The sequence below is a fragment of the Cetorhinus maximus genome, chromosome 6, assembly GCF_964194155.1.
Source record: "Cetorhinus maximus chromosome 6, sCetMax3.hap1.1, whole genome shotgun sequence".
NCBI lineage: Eukaryota > Metazoa > Chordata > Chondrichthyes > Lamniformes > Cetorhinidae > Cetorhinus > Cetorhinus maximus.
The window spans coordinates 131,552,188-131,574,253 of NC_135884.1; the positions used below are offsets into that span (position 1 = coordinate 131,552,188).

Below are 22,066 nucleotides of genomic sequence, written 5' to 3' on the forward strand. Positions count from 1 at the left end.
TGTCCGCAGGGACACGATGTACAAGCCTCTAGATAAAGGGGGAAAAAACGTGCCCAACATCGCCCTCATACTGATGGCCACTTTTGTGTGTGGCTGCATCAAGCGGTGCGTAGACCCTCAGTACACAAACACCAAGTGTCACTATGTGCTGAGGTTCTACTTGTCCCTGGTGTTGCGAAGGATGGGTCTGGCCACGCTGCCGCGGAACGCTCCAAGTAGTTGGACCGTGCCGTACCACCTGTCCCTCGTGGAAAAATTTATGCAGAAAAACACCTTTGACCACAAGTCCATCAGGCAGTGGTCAGCACGTAACGTCCTAGAGGCCCTGAGGGAAAAGGAGAGGGTGGACCCTGTGGGATGGTTCCCCGAGCAGACTGTCAAAGTCATTTGGCAGAATGCCTCATCGCCAGAACTTTCCAACAAGCACCAAGACGTGGCTTGGCTGGTGGTGAGAAAGGCCCTCCCCGTCAGATCCTTCCTACACGCCAGGAGTCTCACCCCCTCTGCACGTTGCCCTCGAGGTGGCTGTGGTGGGGAAGAGACCGTTGTTCACCTCCTTGTGGATTGTGCCTTTGCAAAGAAGGTCTGGAGAGAGATGCAGTGGTTGCTGTCGAGGTTCATCCCGAGCAGTTCTGTGACACAGGACTCTGTGCTCTACGGGCTGTTCCCAGGGACACACACCGAGACAAACATCAACTGCAGCTGGAGGATCATCAACTCGGTGAAAGACGCGCTTTGGTCTGCCCGAAACTTGTTGGTCTTCCAGCACAAAGATTTGTCCCCGACCGAGTGTTGCGGACTGGCACAATCTAAAGTCCAGGACTACGTGCTGAGGGACGCACTAAAGCTTGGGGCAGCTGCCGCAAAGGTGCAATGGGGAAGGGTCGCTGTCTAAGACCTTTCTGCCACAGTGCACCGAGGGACTGGGAACTGTTTAGAGCCCCTCGGGCTGTACAGCTCAAAATGAAAGGCTGTAAATGATTGGTAACATTGTTTGTACTGATGCACCTGGTGATACATTTTGTAAAAGTTTATCCGGATTGTACCCTTGTAATGGTGTTTTCGAAATGGTTTGGAATGTGATTGAAGATATTTTATGAATAAAGTATATTTTTGCAAAAAAAAAGATTTTATTCAGGATGTGTATTCCAGTTCCAAGGTCAATAAATATAAAGGTAGATGGCAGAACAAATGAAACTAGCTTCTCAAAAGGGAAGTGAGGCAAGGTTATCCACTTCCAGCCATCCAATTAACATCTCCATCAATAATATGCTGAATGGCTTTGTAAAAGATTTTCTCAGATCATCCGCTTCAGGTTTTTTTAGTATTCATTTTCGAAGACGTGAGAGTGGGTGGGGGAGAAAAGAGAAACACATTCATTTAAGGGGACTGGTGTATGAACTTTTGGTCCTCTCGAGAAGGTAGCTAAAATTGTTGGGAGAACTTTTCTGTTCCTGCCTTTTCTGAGTGAGATGGGGAGGACAGTCACTCACTCAAGCATCTCAATCCTTGGTGGTGTAATGGGGGAACAAGTTATTCGCTCATGGCAGCAGCGGGTGGTGAGGTAAGAAAAGAATCTGCAAGAATTGCAGGTGGCATTTTGAGGGAACAACATTTCTTCAGCAACAGCAGCTGAGAGCCTGTTAGACTTCACCTCATTGACACATTTGTGTAATTAATAAGGTCTAAGTTATCAAATTGCACTGTACATAAGTTTAATGAAAACTCTTAATTTGTACTTACTATTGGAATATTAAAAAATCACTTGGTGCCAAAATACTGTAATGTAGCTTTAGGAAAAAACACAGGAGTAAATGGAGGTTGTAGTTGGGATCCAATTGCACATTAAGGCTCCAGTGAGCCTAGCATTAGCAGTTAACAGAAGCAAGGATGGGATGCTGGTTGGCTGGAAGAATGGACTGAGGGCTAGAATTATAAATATAGGGTACAAGCCAAGGGAGAGGTGGGTAGGGGGGATGGGCGCGGGCATGTAGGCAGGGGACGGGGTGGGTGCGCAGCTGGGGGATGGGATTCAGTTGGCATCAGTCTACTCTCAATCATCAGTAAAGTCATGGAAGGCGTCATCAATAGTGCTATCAAGCAGCACTTGCTTAGCAATAACCTGTTCACTGATGCTCAGTTTGGGTTCCGCCTGGACCATTCAGCTCCTGACCTCATTACAGCCTTGGTTCAAACATGGACAAAAGAGCTGAACTCCTGAGGTGAGGAGAGATTGACTGCCCTTGACATCAATCCTCGACCCACTACCATCTAGATGAACAAGGGTAGCAGATAGATGGCAACACCACCACCATCCCATCCAAGTCACTCACCATCCTGACTTGGAAATATATTTCCATTCCTTCACTGTCGCTGGGTCAAAATCCTGGAACTCCCTTCCTATCAGCACTGTGGATGTACCTATATCACATGCACTGCAGCAGTTCAAGAAGGTAGCTCACCACCACCTTCTCAAGGGCAAATAGGGATGGGCAATAAATGCTGGCCCAGCCAGCAAAGCCCACATCCCGTGAATGAATTTTTTTTTAAAACGAATTTAAAAAAACACATTGTTCTTCCCTCCTCTCCACAGAAGCCACTTCTAACACTCAGAACTCTCTGTTTTCTCTCCTTGTCAAAGAGAGCACATAACTACAGGGAGAAATAAAGACCTCGGGGTTGTGGTTGCCCCTCCAGTGATAAACACCTTGACGGCCAATGGCAATCTGGCCCACTGGGAAGGAGGTCTTGTTCCAGGAAACTGCAGATGTCAGCAATGACCTACAATAAAAGCTCGATTCCCCAAGGCACTGGTGCTCACACATGTTGAGAGCAGAGCTGATCCACTTCCTGTAGATCATGTGTTGGGAGTCTTCACTCTGTGTCTATCTCTTCTGCTCTGTGGAGTGGCATATGGGTGAAGAGAAAGCAGATGCTGCTGGTATTGATGATGCTATTTTCCTTGCCCCTTATCGGAGGTGCAAAGTAGAGCTGCGAAATCTTCTCCCATATCATGGTGAAGGCTAGCACAGAGAAGTGCAGCTGAAGTTACATGGAGTAACTTCCAAGAAGTTGTCAATCACCTGTCAAACAGTGAAAGCACACATTGACATTTAGTGCTGTGAGTAGCAGCCTTTCACCTGGCCACGGCTGGAGCTCTTCAGTTTCACTGATCAAAGACTTCCCAAGTTAACTTCACTGAAGTAGCACTCCCTACTGTGCACTTGCCTGGTTGACCTTTAGAAGTTGCTGATAGCTTGGGTAAGAGAAGTGCTGGCTGTTAAAACAGCACTTATTTAACTATTTGAATATTTAAATGACTTAGCCAACAGATGCACTGGGGTTCTCTGTTTGATTCCAAACATGCCCAGGTGAAACCTGAAAGTATGTGGGGTTATGTCAGGATCCCAACTCAACAAAATTTTTTAGGGGATTTAAATCCCTGCACAGACTCAAACTCACCTCATCTAGCCTGCCAATATCCACACCCCCAACCCATCCCACCTCTCCCCCCACCCCCAACCCATCCCACCTCTCCCCCCACCCCCCAACCCCCCAAATACAACACTCACTTACTGCTGCTTCCTGTATTTTATATTCCTAATCTATTACTTGGCAGCCACAATCATTTATCTGACTAGTTTTCGTGTGAATCTCATGAATAAATAACAAAAACAGATTTACCTGGAAAAACTCAGCAGGTCTGGCAGCATCGGTGGAGAAGAAAACAGTTGACGTTTCGAGTCCTCACGACCCTTCGGCAGAACTGGGTCTGGGTCCAGTTCTGCCGAAGGGTCGTGAGGACTCGAAACGTCAACTGTTTTCTTCTCCACCGATGCTGCCAGACCTGCTGAGTTTTTCCAGGTAATTCTGTTTTTGTTTTGGATTTCCAGCATCCGCAGTAGCTTTTAGCTTTTTGTTTTTATCTCATGAATAAATGCTATTCGTAGTTCACCATCTCCAGAGCTCAAAACTGAAATCTGTCATTGACACTGTAATATCAAAACTCTACCGAAAATGCTTGTCTATAGTTATTTCAGCAAAATGTAAGAACACTGAACACCAAAATACAAAAATAAAAGTCTTGTCATTTCACGGCATTTTAAATTTCAATGCAAAATTTGTCCTGCAGTCATTTAAACATTTGTAAGACAAAAGAACCTGTTCAATGTGTATTAGACATTGCATAGTAATTCTGTGCATACATATGCATATCTTGTTAGTTACAGTGTGCCGAAAAATTGAATAGCCATTAGGTGAAAACACAGAGCACCCAAAAATAAAATGTACATAGTATGTTTCAAAATAAACTACCAATTGTCCAGACTAAAATATGTTTGAGAATCATTAGATACTTTTGAGTCTTTTTGAAATATTACATTAGCATAATGAGTACAGACAGTTATATGCCATAATTTGATCAAGGTGATGAGTAAAACAATGTTGAAGCAATATTTAATACCTTATGAAAATTAAAAATAACATTTAAGTCTGACTGGACCTCCCCGGAGCCTTAATCAATAGCTTTCAAGCAAAACACTAGACGGTCCCTGAAAATTTCCAAACTCATTTTTTTCCCCCTGCTTTTGTACCTCCAAAATGAGGGACACTCATGCCATAAAATAATTGTGGGCACAAACAAGGATCCTTACATGTTAAGCACCATGCATTCCTAGCCATTTGTTACACAATAAATATTGTACAGAAAACTTTTTTTTTGAAGACTTCATGTCTTTACCATTGTTGTTTTGCAGCAGGTCCAGTCAAGATAATTGCAAATATATAATTCGCCAAGCAACAATACAGCATAAATATGCATCGAGCTTTATTATTAAACACGTTTATTAGGTTTTTTAATTGGGGAGGTTATTCCAAGAAATAATACTTTAAAGATGTCCGCTCGTTTGCTCTTGTAATTAAATATTTGTAAACATGTTTTGGAAGAAGATTATGCTTATATTACAAGTGAGAAATCTTTCGATTTCAAACCAAAATTGTTAACTTAATTAAAACATTTACCATAATCGAAAAACTCATTAATTACTAACGATGCAAGGATTTATATCTAGGTAACATTTTACTTTTTTTTGCGCTTTGTCACTATTAGTAATCGCTCACCTGTCCCAGTCAGTTGAGTAGATGCTCTGGGTCTCCCGCCGAGGCCTGGCCCCTCTCCCGCCGCCTCCCAAGCTCTCGCCCACCTCCCGTCCGCACTCATACTCCCCGCCTGGGTCATGGCACCACTTGCCCCACAAGCCGACTGGAAGGATTAAAACAAATGTCGAAGTCCAAAAGCGGGGAGGAGAGGTTTAAGGGAACATTTATGATGATTCCCCCACAGGCAGCAACTCAATCACAGCCTCCCCCAGTCCAACTGCAGTTTGTGTTTGCCTCTGCAACCTGTCGACGCCATTTCAAGCCTCGCCATTGGCTACGGCTGAAACCACAGAGACCGCCGTACACCATCTGACGTGATCGGGCAGAAGGTAAAAATATTGACATCACTGTCAGCGAATCAAGTGCGGAAATTGTGTCCGAAGGGCGGGTCATTCGCAACGATGCACCCAATCAGCTTGAAGGAGAGGCGGGACCAGTTTGTCGACGGGACGGCGGTCTTTTCATCATCGGGCGGTTTGGAGGGGAGGAGATGCTGGAGAGAGATGCCAGGACATTTGCTTGTCGGTTTAGTGGGCGAAGGAATAGTTCCTCGTGCGAAAACGGAATATTGCCAATGTTGGAAATCTGAGATTAAAAACAGAAAATGCTGGAAATACTCGGCATCTGTGATGAGATTTTAAATGTGTAATTTAATAGATTTTGAGTAAGTTAAAATCTCGCCCAACTTCTCAAGTTGATGTCCTTTCATCAGAACTGATGCGGCTTTATCGCCTTAATTATTTATATATTGACGAAAAATTTACAGGACAGTGGGGAAAGAGCAGGGGAGTGTGACTGGTTGGACAGCTCTACCTAAAGGGGGACCGGTTGCCTCAGATGGCTAGTGTTGGATCCTGGTCACTAGTTTATTTGAACTAATGGATCCGTGTTACACGCTTGTTTTGGGATGGCTGAGTTGGTACCATAGACAGAGGAAATCAGTAGACAGTTCATATGTAGAATACATTATTTATTTACAAAGGAACGCCACAGATACACTTGTGTGCTTACAACTCAAAATCTGTTCTCTAACTCTAGACTACTCACTACTGACTACTAAGGTAGCCTGCGCTACTCTGCAATTGGATGCTAAAATCATGTGAACTTCCATTATAACATTCTTCTTAGAGGTATATTACACATCAGTTTACCACAGCAAGTGTGTGGTTCAAAATAATGTCAACAGCGTGGGTTTGATTCCTGTTTTGGCTGAGGTAGACTTGGGACCTGCCTCCTTGCCCTGAACCTGAGATTGGAAGGCAATGGCCAGCTACCACTGGTTAAAAACTGCCAAGATAACAGCTCAGAATGAAGCATCAGCAGACATTGAACCAAGGACCAGACTTTGGGCACAGCACACATGACTTGATGATGACCAAAGACTGACATAATGGGCCACATGTCCTCCTCCTTCCACATCTGTTAAAGATTTTCATAGATACTGTACTTTATTACACCTCCAAGGAACATTTCAAAACAATTATTTCTGGATTTTGTACTATGCAGTGGTGATACTACAATCTGCATAAAGCAAAGCCAACACCCAGAAATTAAATGAATTATTGGGTATTCCTTTTAGTAGTATTGGCTAAGGAAAGAACATTGGTTAGGACATTGGATGAACCTGCTGCTTCTCTTCTAAATATATATATTTTAAAAATAGCTGAGAGACATGGTTTGGAATCCCTGGCTTCACCAATTGAGGGTGAAGGTCACTTTAAATAAAAACAGAAAATGCTGGAAAAACTCAGGCCTGACAGCATCTGCAGAGAGAGAAAAACAGAGTTAACGTTTTGAATGCGTATGACTTCTTCAGAGCTAAAAAGAAGTAGAAATGTGATTAAATCTATACTGTTTAAGGGGGGTTGGAGCAGGTGAAGCTGGAAAGAAGGTCAACGATAGGTGGGGGCAAAAGAGGGATTGACAAAGATGTCATGGACACAAGGCAAAGGGAGTGCTAATGGTAGTGGTGAGGGTTAAAGAAGGTGCTGATAGTGGCATAAAGGTAAGAAAGCAGAATGTGTTAACAGCAGAACAAGGGTTGGCACTCTGTGAAAGAACAACATGGAACAAGTAACAGATGGCCCTTTTGGGTAGGGGGAGGGGGAGGTGGTGAGGAAAAAAGGATAGTAAAAGGGATAGAAAAATGGATAAAACAGTGAATAAAAATAAGTAGATAAAAAATAAAAATACATTTAAAAAAGGGGTGAAGATGGAGGAGAGAGTTCATGGTCTGAAGTTGTTAAACTCAATGTTAAGTCCAGAAGGCTGTAAGGTGCCTATTCGGAAGATGAGGTGCTGTTCCTCCAGTTTGCATTGGGCTTCACTGGAACATTGCAGCAGGCCAAGGACGGACATGGGAGCATGAGAGCAGGATGGTGTGTTGAAATGGCAAGCGACAGGAAGGTCTGGGTCATGCTTGCGGACAGAGCAAAGATGTTTCGCAAAACAGTCACCCAGTCTGCGTTTGGTCTCCCCAATGTAGAGGAGACTGCATTTGGAGCAGCAAATGCAGAAGACAAGGCCACCTTGCTCTCCTGTCCCCTCCCCTTCCACTTCCACCTGCTCCTGTTCACCAGAACTCAGTGAATCACCCAGTGCATTGCCTTCAAACTGACAGTGTCCTGGTGGGGGGAGGTGGGGCGGGGGGGGGGAAGATGGGGCAGGAGGGGTTGATGCTTTTGAGATGATGCTTGTGAATGTAAAATGCAGTGAACAATGCTCGTTGAGGTGTCTGGGGACTGTTTTTGCAGCATCTACTCGTTTTTCATACAACAACAATCTGTGCCCTTAATGTAGTGAAATGTACCAAGATTCTTCACAGGAGTATTATTGAACAAAATTTGACATCACATCACATTAGGAGCTTTTCTGTCATAGTAGATAGCCCCTGGCCATGCACCACCCTAGAGAGCTCCTTGCCCTGCATCTCTACTCTTGGCCATTCACTGACATCCTTTGCCCTTTCTCCCCAGTTATCTCGTCTTTCACGTTTAAGTTCCCCCGGCTCTAATATGTTAACTGCTAGATTTAAACTGCCTCTGCCCATCCCATCCTCTGACTGTGCCTGTTCTTTGCTTTCCTTAGTAAACATTGAACCTTTTCTCAAATTTAGCTTCTAAATTCCTAGATTTCTCAGGACATCTAAACTACGCTTCTGCACTGGACTATACCCAAGACACTGCTTCTGTGCTTCAGATGTGTTGCTCAGTTGCTTAAATTTTAATGTCACTTTGTTCAGCTTACAGCTTTCCCCCCACTGATGCTGATAATGGCTGAACCTGTGGTCCTTTACTGGTTTTCAGCTTCAGCTACAGTCTGGTTTCTGGCTATGAAGATTCACTGTCCTGGGCCAAAGTATATTTCTCTGCCAGTTCTAGGTTTTATGGTGACCTCCAACCTTGCCATTTTTTTTCAGCCCCGCAACTGATTCTACACACCTCCTGGATCTTCAAGCCCAAGGAAATGAAGGGAAATCCAGCAATGCATCCTCCAATACTCTTCACTTAAAATAGCTTCTTAACTTCTCTCTCCCATCACACCTGGCTCCAAATTTGAACAGTTCAGTAATGCCCCATGCCAACTCCACCTTCCCTACCTGAACTTTATTCCGTCACGGGACTTCTGACTTTAACTTTGAAATCCCTTATATTGCCTCCTCTCTATTCCTCATTTCCTACCAGGTTATATGCATCTCAATAATTGCTACGTTACCAGGCCTCTTTAACATAAGTTTGCCCTGTGTCCATTCACATTTTTGGCTGCTGCTCCCAACCCAAGCTCATCACTTCTATTTCTGCTTTTTGCTTCCCCTTTTTTACTTCTTTTCTCTTTAACTCTCCTAGACCCCCCTCTCCTGTCATCTTGGCTCCTTCCATTTCTCTCCTCTTGGGTACTTCTCATCCCCAGTGACTTTAACCTGCATCTCAATTCACCATGCTCTCCTCTGAGTTCATTGCCCTCCTAAATTCCCTTAATTTTTGCCTTCATGAAAGCTTCCCAACCCACACTCAAGGCCAGCTCCCTGACTTTGTCATCACACATGGCCCCGCTATTCCAGTCGTATCATTCGAATAAATACGAACATACAAAATAGGAGCAGATTTAGGTCATTTGGCCACTCAAGCCTGCTCTGCTATTCATTAAGATCATGGCTGATCTGTTTGTATTACTAATTCCACATTCCGATCTACCCTTGATAACCTTTGATTCCCTTGCCTAACAAATATCTATCTACCTCTGTCTTAAAGATATTCAATGATCCCACCTCAACCATGCTCTCACCTCCACCTTTGATGCTCTAGTCCACAATAAAGCCATTACTCTCTCTTTCACCCTGGTCATTGCCCCAGTACAACCCTCAACTCCATTGCCTGGGGAAGCAGACTTGAACATATGTGGTGTTCAACTGATTTAGCCTTTAACTGCCAGACATGGCTGAACCACATAAATCGGGTCCTGCTATCGTCTGCCAAAACTGCGTACTATTCAAGGATCAGCCTGGAATGCGAAAATAACCCCCAGCTTCTTTTCTCTACTGCAAACCTTCTTCTTAAACCCTTCTCACCTGTCTCCCCAACATCTTGTCCAAAAACAAGTGCTCATGGACTTCTTTATCACTAAAATTGAGACCATCTGTTCGGATATCTCTTCCACTTTCCTCCCTTCCCCTAACCCAATAGGCCAGCTTCCTCCAAGGTTCTCTCCTACCCTCAATTCTTTCCCTAGTTTCTCCCATTTCTCCCCTCTTAACTAGCGGAGGGTTAACATCAGCAAATTGAGGAGGGTTCTGGCCCAGATAAATTGGGAGTTAAAGACTGACAAAGAGAAATGTAGTGGAACAATGGGTGGCCTTTAAAGAGGAGATAGTTTGGGTACAGGTTCGTTCCTAAAAGGGGGGGCATCCAAAGGCAGAACTCCCTGGATGGCAAATGAGTTAGACAGTAGGATAAAACAGAAGAAGAGGGAATATGACAAATGTTAGCTTGATGATGCAAGGGAGAATCAGGATGAATATATAAAGTACACAGGACAACTAAATGGAAATAATAGAGGCAAAGAGACAGTACGAGAATAGATTGGACGTTAACATAAAAGGAAACCTACAGGTTTCTATAAGCATAATATTAACAGTAAAAAGGTTGTCAGAGGAGTGGTGGGACTGATTAGGGACGAAAATGAAGATCTACTGGTGAACATCGTACTCTGCATTGTTGTCTGCCAAGGAAGAGGATTTTACCAAAGCTATGGTTGCTGGGATACTGGATGAGATAAAAATGGATGAAGACGGGGTACCAGGAAGACTGGCAGTACTTAAATTAGTTGAAGCGGGGCAATGACCAGGCCCAGATGGAATGCATCCTAGGTTGCTGAGGAAAGTAAAGTTGAAGTTATGGAGATGCTCACCATAATCTTCCAATCCTCCTTAGGTAAGGGGTAGTACTGGAGGATTATAAGTATTACAACTTTGTTCAAGAAAGGGGAGAAGGATAAATCTGGGAATTACAGAGCCATCAATTTAACCTCAGGGATGTGGAAGCTTTTTGTAACAATTATCTGAGAGAAAATTAACAGCCACTTGAGCAAGCATAATAATCAAAAAGGAATTGAATAAAGACTTGAAAGGGATAAAAAATTGCAGGTGAAAAAGCAGGAAAGTGGAACTAATTGAAGAGCTCTCCCAAAAAGATGGGATGGCATGATGGGCTAAATGGCCTTTTGTATGATCATTCTGTTATAAACATGAGGAATAAAGGAGAGCCAGCATGGATTTGTTAAGAGCAAAATGTGCTTGACTAACTTGATTGAGATTTTTGATGAGGCAACAGAAAGAGTGGATGAGGGCTAGTCAGTTGATGTTGTCTATATGGACTTTCAAAAGATGTTTGATAACGTATCACATATTAGCAATGTTAGCAAAATTGAATCTCTTGGGATAACAGGGGCAGACCAATAAAAGCATAAGCTCAGCAGGGACTTCTACTTTGACAACTGAAGTGAATTATTGGCTTTGCTCGATTAATTGACATATTTAAGTGGTTATCATAAGTTGCTCTTGCTGTGATCTATTTTGTCAATGTCTCAATGTTTATTTGGACAAGATTAAGAGATGTGAAGTATTTGAAGTCTCTGTTACTGATACTTTAATGATCTGATTGACACTTTTATGGGGTTATAGGAAAAGCATTTTTTTTCAAAAGAATATTTGTGAAAGGGTGCTTTTTTCTGAGCAGTTCCACACTTGTCATTGTTATTATATGGCTCATTGGTCATGTACATACTACCCCTTGGTTATGGATATTGAAGTCCCCCACACAGAGTACATTCTACGCCATTGCCACCCTCTGTGCTTCCTCTAATTGGTAATCAGCACTTTCTTCAGATACAGCATAAATTCCCCTTATATTGATATTCTTGTAAAGTGTCCTGATGAGTTTTTTTATTAATTGGATGTGGGCATTGCTGGCTAGGCAAGCATTTATTGCCCATGCATATTTGCTCTTGTTCAGAGGGCATTTTTAAGAGTCAACCACATTGCTGGGTCTGGAGTTACATATAGGCCAGATCAGGTAAGCAGATTTCCTTCCCTAAAGGGCATTAGTGAACCAGATGGGTTTTTATGACAACCAACGATGGTTTCATGGTCATCATTAGACTTTCAATTCCAGATATTTATTGAATTCATATTCTGCCATGCGTGGGATTTGAACCCAGGTCCCCACAACATTACCTTGGGTCACTGGATTGCCAGTCTAGTGACAATACCACTGCAGCACCACCTCCTCAGTGCAAGATGAAAAGCTTCGACATGTTTCTTTTTTCAGCAATACATTTCACTTCCATTGCATTACTGTCCCTGATATTGGGCTGTGGTTCAGCACTCCAACTGATCTGTAGGAAGGCAGTCTATAGGGGATCTTTGATATGATTGAAGGTTCTATCCATTAGGTCTCCCATTCTTTCCAAGACATAGGAGATGGTGCAACCCAGAGTCTGAATGGTGACAATTCCTTGAGAGATACTATTACTGGTGCCACAAACTCCTGCAAGGAAGGCCCAGCAGTAGCAGCATCTATTGAGCTGTCCACATGCACCATGATCACGAGTGCTATTGGCTGAATTTGCTACCAGTTGTTGCTTGGTGGGTAGCTGCTGCTGCAGTGAGCCTACCTTTAGCAAAAGTGCACAGAGGCAGGATTGCATTGGGTAGCCAATCAGGCACATAACTTTCCAAATTTCCCCTCTCCCCCACTACTACAAAGCTGTCTCCATATGGCTGATAGGTTTGTGCCCATAGAGAGCAAGTGGGATATGAAGAGGAGTTTTACCTTAATCCCGATAAGGTCATTACATTTCTTCCTGTATCTTCTGTATCACAGCAAATTCTTAGGGTATAATTCCACTGATGCCAGTCATATTTGGGAGCAGAATTGCTGTGTTTTTCCTGTACTGGCTAGACAACCTCTAGGAAACTTGATGCCAAACTGCCAATGCCGTATTAGGATTTCTTTTGGTCATTCTGTTTTGGCTAGAGGAAAGAAGCCTCAGATAGAATGTCAAATAGAACTGCAACTTTGGGGAGATGACATAGAAGGGAAGAGTGCGTAGATATCCTTAACCTACCAATGAATTATATAGGCTCTGAATTGCATACCTGCTTAAGTAAGTTGTGCTCCTCCAAGGAAGTTGTCACAGACCAGTGTAACCTCCTGCAACAAGACCTGTATCCCACCCCCGCAGCTGGAACTGCATTAGCCATTGTAGTTATGGTCACTGATGCCGCCAATGTTGCCTCTGGGTTCTTTGAGGTTGTGCTAGGGGATACCAGCAACATCAGTCAGTCTGCAGTTTAAGCTTGAATTAAGTAGGTGCCTGATGCTAACACTAATGTCTTCATCACATCCTCTATGGATTCACTATGGACAGCCGGAAACAGTAGGACAGGGCTGTAGGACTAGCACAGTTTGCAGGCTTCCCCTCAGTCCAGGCCTCATTGACAGCAATGAACCTGCTAGCTTCTTAAGGTGAGCCTGCTGTTTTCATGTGGCAAAGGCTTCCATTTCACCTTCAGCCCGATGTAAACCACTGATTCCACAAGCATCAGCAGCAGTCCAGCAACCAAGTTGTCATACTCTTGGTATAAGTCCAGACATTGGATAGCCGATTTTTAGTTTGGGCAGGAATCGGGGTGGTTGGGTTGAATCAGGCGGTGAATCATTTCACTTCTGCAGTGTGAGGTCCAGAAGATTTCAAACTCCTGCACCTTATTTACATGCTCTGACCCTGGCTCCTGTCCAAGGCCAATGGGAATGACATCACCAATGGGTGGGAGTCAAAATTGATGAGGTGTCAAGCTGCCAATGGCAACCCATGGAAACAGTCTCTGGCAAGGTAAGCATGGCAGTTGGGTGCAGGTGTGTGTGTGGAGTGAAACCCCAGGTAGAGGAGGCCAAGAATTCTCCTGGCTCACAGGAATCTTTAAAAAAACACTTACCTGGACCTGGACTCTTTAAGCAGTTTAAGCTTGAGTAGTTGGGCCTACAGTTAAAATGGCATGTGCATTCTGATGATGTTATTGGAATGTGGCGCTACATATAATTTTGGCTCCTGCTCCCCTGGCCTGCTCACACTTAAATGGAAGCAAATATGAAAGATGATTGACTGAATTAATTAGGAATATGGCACAAACCACACCATACATCTAACCCCCTGCCTGCACTGTTCTCACTATGCAAGCGGGTTAAAACGGGCTCTGAGTGAATGAGTTGACCATGCGGGGCAGATCCAACTTTTTTTCTCCTGAGATCCATACAAACTCATTCATTTTCCATCAGAAATTGATGGATAGTAATCGATATCAACAGCCTTGAATGATTTTTGTCTCCTCCCTACCATGGAGACATTTAAGCCAATCACAACACAACAATTGTTACTCTGCCTGAAATCAATTACCTCAGCACAGATCTGATATTGAATATGGGTCCATGTTAAACAGTGGACTAACTGTTTTCATTTCTGGATCTAAACAAGTTACACTAACTTCGTTTCTATTTTTAAATTTTTATGTACCTCAGACTCTATGCATGCTAGATGTTGTATACACATGTAGCAATTTACATTTTCCCCTGCTGCCCACTTGCCTGGCCCTTAGTAGGCACATGGGTAGGATAAAATCATTTGGCTGAATTTTATGTTGATCGGGCGTGAAATCACGTGAGATGACATCAGGCGAGCGTCCTGACCCCATCACGCACTTGCATGATATTTCGCTTGGCGGGCACGCGCAAAAGCCGGAAGCGTGTCCACCGACAATTAAGACGGCAATTAAGCCCATTAACGGTGCAATTGCCAGGTGGCCTTTACACTTTTCATGAAACCGCATCCAAGGGTGGGATGAGGTTTCCATTATGAAATGAAATTAGAATAAAAGTCTGTGGGCAGCATTTTTATCATCTATATTTTCAGTTGCCTGGCTGTCACGCTCTGATATTTTTTTTCTGCTTTTTAAAACGTTTTTGGAACATTTTTGGGTCTGCAGCTCCCTGAGGCAGCTCTCTGCCTTCAGGGAGTTTTCTCTGTGCTCGCTCGTGCCCGCGTTGACGTAATCGCCCATCCTCCCCCTGCCCCACCCTGGCAGCACTGAGCTTTTCAGTGTGCTCTTGATGCTGGCTGGCGGTCAATTGGTCAGCCAGCGTGAAATCGCAGGCGGAGGCTGATTGCAGTCAGTGGTCCATTTCCTGGCCGATCTTGGGCCTGCCGATTGTGCCCGCCCGCTGAGCTAAAAATTTAGGTCATTGTTTTTAGGTGGAGTGGGTCAGGTGCAGCAGTTGAAATGGGTGGTGTGGTGTAAATGTTGCAGTGAATCGAGAAATTGGATTTGGCTTTGGATTGGTTCAAATTTTAAATTGGGTTTCAGTTAGACAAGTTCATACCAACAATTCAAGTGGGATTTGAGCAGATGTTAGGGTCTATGTAACTCATAATTATAAACAAGGGCTGAGGAGTCCTCAAAATGAGTTGCACATACCATTATTTCCCTTTATATAAAAAAGTGCCTTCGGTGGCCTATGGAAAGAATTACATGTGGTTTTCTGGATCTGGTGGTGCACAGGAGTTGGCTTAGAGAAGCTCCCTAAATTAAATGCAGAGAGTGCAGCCAAGTGAAGAGAGAACAGCTGGAAAGAGGGAAGAAGCAAGGAAGTCTGGGACTTTTCTTTGTCTTTTAATTAATCTGCATTTTCAGTGAAAAGCTTCTGTAAATTGTGCACTTGTTAGTTTGGATATGCATGTGGGACTCTGTCAATGGGGAATGAGCATGTGCAGGGAAATACTTTGCATGGGCAGTCTGGTTTATTGAACTGAGTGAATGTGCACAGTGGACATTTTCAAATCAAATATGACAAAATAGGCAATTAGATTTGTTTTCCAACTTGATAGGCTTTGGTTTACAACAGTAAAAAAACAATAAATATGGTATTTATTTAACCATGTTTAAAAATTAATACATTTCCTAGTTCTATTTTCCTACTTTATGTTGTTGCTATGTGGAAGACAATATTATGCACAATATCCTGTGGGACTTAATTCAATTTCAGATGAATGCAAGTACAGGGGATTCACATTCTCTCTTGTGGAAATCATGATGTTCCTATAATATCAATATTGTTCATCAAAACATTTAATTAACTTCCTTGATATTTTATACTTTCTAAACCTAAGGTAAGTTTTTCAAAATTAAATTTAATCAAAGAGCTTCCACAACAGTGCACATGACCAGAATAACATTGTTTTGCACGTCTCAGAATATAATGGCCTGGATTCAATTCTGTTAAAGTTCATTAGGATTTGTGAATTATTTATAATAAAGTATTTGGAATTTCTTCAATATCTCTTATTGTTAAAGATTTCATAATTGTTTGCCTGTTTCTTACTTCTTCAGAAGATAAGGATATTATTCTTAAATGGAAACAGTTTTTTTTTGGAAGAGAAATGATGAGTATTATTTCAAATTATTGGTAGGGGGTTACATTGCATCCGATCCCCTCTCCTTTGGTTGCCTGTGGGAAAGCTGAGAAAGACAATTATGTCTAGTGAGGGTAGCTACCTTTCCTTTATACTTTGTTTAGACCTGCAGCCTCACAAAGATTGGATTCAAAGTAGACCAAACAGACTGAGCTCAGTACAATTCCCCAGGGTTCATATTTAGGGCTGACCCTATTGAGTTCATGCATGGGGAAGTGTTAAATCACCTGCCCGAGGCATGTACTGATTTTTTTTTAACTGGCAGAAACAACAGGAGATCACATCAGCTATTTAGACAGTCGAATACAAATCACCTGTTTTGTAGCCTAAACAACCAAAGGACTAGGCAGTGGGAGTTCCGTTCATCCCATTTTAAAATGTATTTTCCTTCTCTACTCCTGCCCCTGTTTTAGGTTCCATTCATGACCCAGAGAGGGGAGAAGGCAGGCAAATAATTTGCTCAGAGGTAGGAGGTTGTAAGATTTCTAGTATATATCTTGAGCCAACCACTAGGAGGTAAGGAAAGTGGATGCCAGTGACTCATCCATTGATTTTCTATCTTTCCTTTTGGAAAAGTGCCTAAACGATGCTTTGTTCATGACTCCAGTGAATTAGCCAAGCTTAGATCCTCATGGTACATGAACTTGTTTCTTACCATTCCATAGCAAACTGTGATGGGAGATTTTAACAACAAAATTAAAATGGACTAAATTCTTCAGTATTTATAACTGGCTGTTTAATGGGATTCAGCTGGAGATCCACAACTCCAGCCAGGCTTTGTCTTGACTGAACAAAAACATGCATAATAATAAGTAGAGTTTTAAATGTATGTACTAGGGAATATCTCTTGCTCTAGGCTTTGCATCAGCTTGACTGCATGCTCTCTTGGAATGCAGCCACAGAAATAATGTAGTTTTCCCACGTTTTTCCAGAAGTAAGACCTCAATTATGTAATACCAACTGTGCTACACTGCTGTTTCAGGCTCTTACCAATGGCAGGCATGGCAGCTACATTTTACAGCAGATAAGCTAGAGCATTAGGTAATGAGATTGTTTGCACCCTAACCATTACCTTCTGTAGGCGATCTTTGTGTACAATATAAAAGGCATTATCTTGGGTGCAGAGCCCAAAGATCTACTGTCAGATGTGTGTCAATGTGCCTGGATCAACAACAGTTAGAAATTATTTTACTGCATAGTCTGCGTTGGTGGTCTGATAGGGTGGGATGAGAATCAAGTGTTACTGAAAACTAATAAATGTTTGCATGGATAACCACAATAACAGTCATGACATGTGTGTCTCATTACTGTAAGTTCTGTTTGTACATCACTATGGTTATTATAGAGAAAGGAATAGCATGAATAAAACATTTACTATATAAACTAAAACTTGACTGTTAATGAGCATGAGTCAAAGTATGTGGGCTGTTTAATTGGAATCATGCCTTAAAATGGATGTCTGAATTAATACTAGTATTGGTTTTAGTCAAGTACTCATTTTCTATTTAGGTCACTGAATCTTGGCACCGAAGGAAGAAAAATAATGAGGAAACAAAAATGAGTTTCATCGAAGGAGTTTGAATTAAAAATACTAGTGGTGCAGTAGGTTGAACACTGCCTTTCCAACTCTAGGAACTAAGTTTCAATAGAGCTCATACTGATGTCATGAAAATATAATAATTTTCAGAATATTATTGTGATTTATTGGAAAGGTAGGTTAATAGTGGAGTTTGGATAGTTTCTCTGTGTGGATGCATATGTGGGGGATTTAATCGAATTGGAGGCAGCTGGTCTGGAACTTCTGAGTTATCAAGAGGGAAGCTAAGTTTGAAATGCTAAATACGTAAACATAGCTGAAGTTTTAGAATGTGAGGTGTGAGGAACATTTGCATTTTTAGATAAATTAGGTTAGTTTGAATTTCAAAGAGATGGTAAGATGTTACATCTAGCCCTAAGAAGCTAAGCCAAACTGTGTGTTTATTTTTCCCAAAGGTTTCTGATAATATGAGTACTTTGAAAGATTTACATCATGAGAAAAGTAAAGTTGCAAAGACATATTAGAACAATGGAATTTACATTAAAAAGGAAGAAGCTACTATAAAGGAGATGAGGTTATGAATAAAGGGGAGGGAATTTTGAGATCTAACAAATGTGAAAAGCCTCCAGCCTCTGTGCATCAAGTTGCTGTTTACAGGAACTGAAGCTAAGAAAACTCACCGTGAATATCATTGTCCAGGGTATTGTGTGCTTTGCTTGGGACCTTCTGAACAGGTCAAGTAGGATGCGAGTCCAAAATATCTTGCCTGCACTGAGGCTGACAGCAATTTGGATCCATAAAGTACAGATTTCAATAAGGAGAATTATCGAACTCCAGAAATCTTAATTCTGTTGACATCAGCCAACTTCAGACTGTGCTGTGCCAATGTCTTAGGTGTAAATCCAGGAAACTCACACATAAGTAACAGGAAATTCAGTCTGTAAGAGCATTAATTAGCAATCAATGGTGGGTTAATGTAAAATTTCACTTTCAAGGTTCCTCATATTGAGAATTCCCAAACTCAGTCAGAGATTGAAGAAAGGCAACATGCAGAAGTTCTTCACTGCAAGGAAAGATTAAGTCAGGGGATGAGACTGGATTTTTCTTGGTCTCTCGCTGCAGCTGACGTTAGGCCAGCACCGATAACGCCCGGGTTGCAGGTCTCCTGCTCTTCTTCCTGGCTACTAACAGGGCTTTTGTAGAAGGAGCATAAAAGAGGGAGAAAAAATGTGCAACTTTTTCCATGCATCTCCGACCATGAATTGCCCTCCTTCAATATTTGCTATCCCTTTCATTCAGGAAAAGCTGAAGAATTCCAGCTCCATGGAAGTCATCCATACCAGGGTTAAGCTTGCCCGCATCCTGTCCAAATGATTAGCTGCCAAACCTACTATGGTGGGTGGGCAAGCACCATGGCAGCTGTTTCAAGTTTCCCTCTGGGATTTGAGAAACTCAGCATTTACCATCCGCTGTGCCATAACACTGATGATATGAAAACTGTCCTCACTCTGTTGGATATGGAGGGTTACTATACCAAATGTTTTTAGTAATTCCTACCCACCTTCTAATGGGTATGCAACAATGAACACAATTCAGCACAATTTAGCATACTCAGTAAGAGAAGCTATGAGATTAGTAAATAGAGGAAATAGAAACATATGCAAATGGAGTGCAGCTAAGCTGAGTGAAGATTTAGAATTTGGTGGCAGGGGAATTTTAAGCGTTCATTTTGTTCTTAAATTTTGCTCTTAAAATTTAATCCAGTCTGTAATTAGCAGTAACTGGAAAGTACTGTATAAGCAGGCTAAGTTCTTTACTTCTTGCAGTTTAGACAGGGTAAACTCACTCTCTGATATAGGAGCTGAGTAGTTAATTGGCTAACTGGCTGAATCTGGTTACTGTAGCCCCAGTTCAGTTTGCTATATATTCAGGGTTCTTTAGTACAACCATGGCAAATGGCGTGCAGCTGAGCTAACCGAGTGAACACTCAGAGTTTGGTGAGAGGGGTATTCAATAAAGGGGGCAAGGGGGAGGACTTGTTTGTCTCCTTTTTCTATCTTTCTTACCCCATAGAAATTGGCTCTTGTTCTACTATGGGGAAAGGAGCTACCTGTTTGGTGAGTATCTGGCAAGTGGGTAAGTTCTATTCAATCCCTAAGGTTTCAAATAGTATGCAAATTGATGGTAAGGTTAATAAAATATGTAAGAAAGCAACATAAATAAGTGATTACTATAATTAAGTAATTATTTAAAACACATTAAGTATGGCAGCACAGGTGACCTGTCAAGGCTGCAGCATATGGGAGCTCCTTAATAACAGTGGCCAAAACATCAGGCCCCGTACACCGACATGTAAAGTGATGCGCGGTGACGGTGGACGAGCGTCTCGACGTCACCGCGCGCCATCGCAATATTTAGGTGGGCGGGCGTGCGATGTTCTCCGATGCACGCCCGTCATTAATTAATCACTCACTTAAGGCCCTTGAGGCAGCAATAGCCTGTTATTTTTCGGGGCCCGTGTGATCTTCAGTTCGTCGCACGGGTGCAACAGGCAGGCGGGTAAGCCACATTTGTATAAACCTCATCCACGAGCGGGATAAGAGGGGTGAGTGAGGTTGCAAGTGATATTTGTCAGACATTTAATTGTGAAAGTTACTGACACTTGCATGTGTGGGCAGGAATGCTTCAAAACTCTTCACAGCTGCTTGGACAGGAGTAACAGCCTTCAAGTCAGGACTCAAGAGTAGAGATCATTTCTGGGGCCTGCAGGTTTCAGGAAGCCTTCCCTTAGCCTGGGAATGTGAGTTGTGCTGTCCACTGGAGGCACCTCCTCTGAGGAGGAAGGGAGGGCCAGAAGGGAGAAGGAGGCCAGGAGTGCACATTCAGCCTCCAGGGAGCCACCTTTGGGAGGAGAGGTGCAGGCACAAGGGGCGCAGGGCCAACAGGAAGTCCAAGGCGGAAGGGGCTGCAGAAGACACCACTATCCTGCTGCCACGGTTTACAGGCGGTGAAGCAGCTATCTCAATATGTCTGAGGTCCAATGCCGAAGGAGGCTCTGCCTCTCAAGGGAGATAGTCACCTCCATCTGTCAGATGATAGGCCCTGGGATCTGCGCCAACTGTACGGGTGGGCACCCCATGCCAGTGACACTGAAGGTCACAGCTGCCCTCAACATCAATGCCTCCGGCTCTTTCCAGGGTTCGGTGGGTGATCTTTGCGAAGTATCCCAGTCATCTGTCCACATGTGTGTCAAGCAGGTGACAGACGCTCTGTTCAGGCGTGCATTCACTTTCATCCACTACCGCTGGGACGAGGCCAGCCAGACAGAGTGAGACAGAGGCTTCGAAGCGACTGCTGGCTTCCCCCGCGTCCAGGGTGCAATAGACTGTGCACATGTGACCATCAAGGTGCCAGCAGGTGAGCCCGGTGCCTTCGTCAACAGGAGGGGCTTCCACTCCATGAACGTGCAGATAGTGTGTGATCACAGGATGCTGATTATACAAGTCTGTGCAAGGTACCCAGGCAGCTCCTGCAACACTTACATACTCAGACACTCCCAGGTGCAGAGGCTGTTCAGTGCTCCAGCCCGGCTGAATGGGTGACTGCTGGGTGACAAGGGCTATCCCCTCAAAAGGTGGCTCATGACACCTCTCCAAGAACAGAAGCTGAGCCATGCCTCCACAAGGGCTATGGTGGAGAGAACCATCGGTCTTCTCAAGATGCGCTTCCAATACCTGGACCGTTCAGGGAGCACACTCCAATACCCCCCAGATCATGTGTCGCTGATAGTGGTTGCATGCTGCGCTCTCCACAATCTTGCGCTGGAAAGGGGCAGTGCTGTGGACGAAGGAGATGTAGAAGCAGTTGCTCCGGCTGCACACGATGAGTCCAACAGTGAGTCCGAGGATGAGCACACACAGGAGAACGCTGAGGGGGTAGAAGCTGACTCGAGCATGCTCTAAGGAGGCAGGGTCGCCTGGTAGGCTTCAATCCAATGAACTTTCAGCTAGCACACCACAGATGGACCTCCAACACAAGCCAGAGCTGCAGGCTCCATACTCGATAACTAGTGCAAAATCTGCCTGGATAGAAACATTAACTAAGGGCCTTGTCAATAAAGCTCAATGTCACACAAATCACTAATAACATCATGGGTAACTGTCCACCTGCGAAGAAAGGAGTGACCCTCAGCCATGCTCACATATCAAAATGTAATGATTTAACAAAATTAATTTCAGAATAAAATAATTACTAAGGTGTTACACATCACACCAAGTGGTCATGAACTAATAATGAGGCAACATAAAAGCACCCTTGAGAAACCCGTGGCCTAAGGTGCCTTAAGTTTAC

General features: G+C 43.3%; 1 protein-coding gene across 1 annotated transcript in view; it reads right to left on the bottom strand.

Annotated features, from left to right (window-relative positions):
* pmfbp1 (polyamine modulated factor 1 binding protein 1) overlaps nucleotides 1–5,421 on the bottom strand; it is a 967,668-nt gene extending 962,247 nt beyond the window's left edge. Inside the window, exon 1 of the mRNA XM_078544531.1 lies at nucleotides 5,119–5,421. Coding sequence (XP_078400657.1) covers nucleotides 5,119–5,236 — 118 coding nt within the window. The 5' untranslated portion in view covers nucleotides 5,237–5,421. The remainder of the gene's footprint in view (nucleotides 1–5,118) is intronic.
* Nucleotides 5,422–22,066: the final 16,645 nt, after the last annotated feature.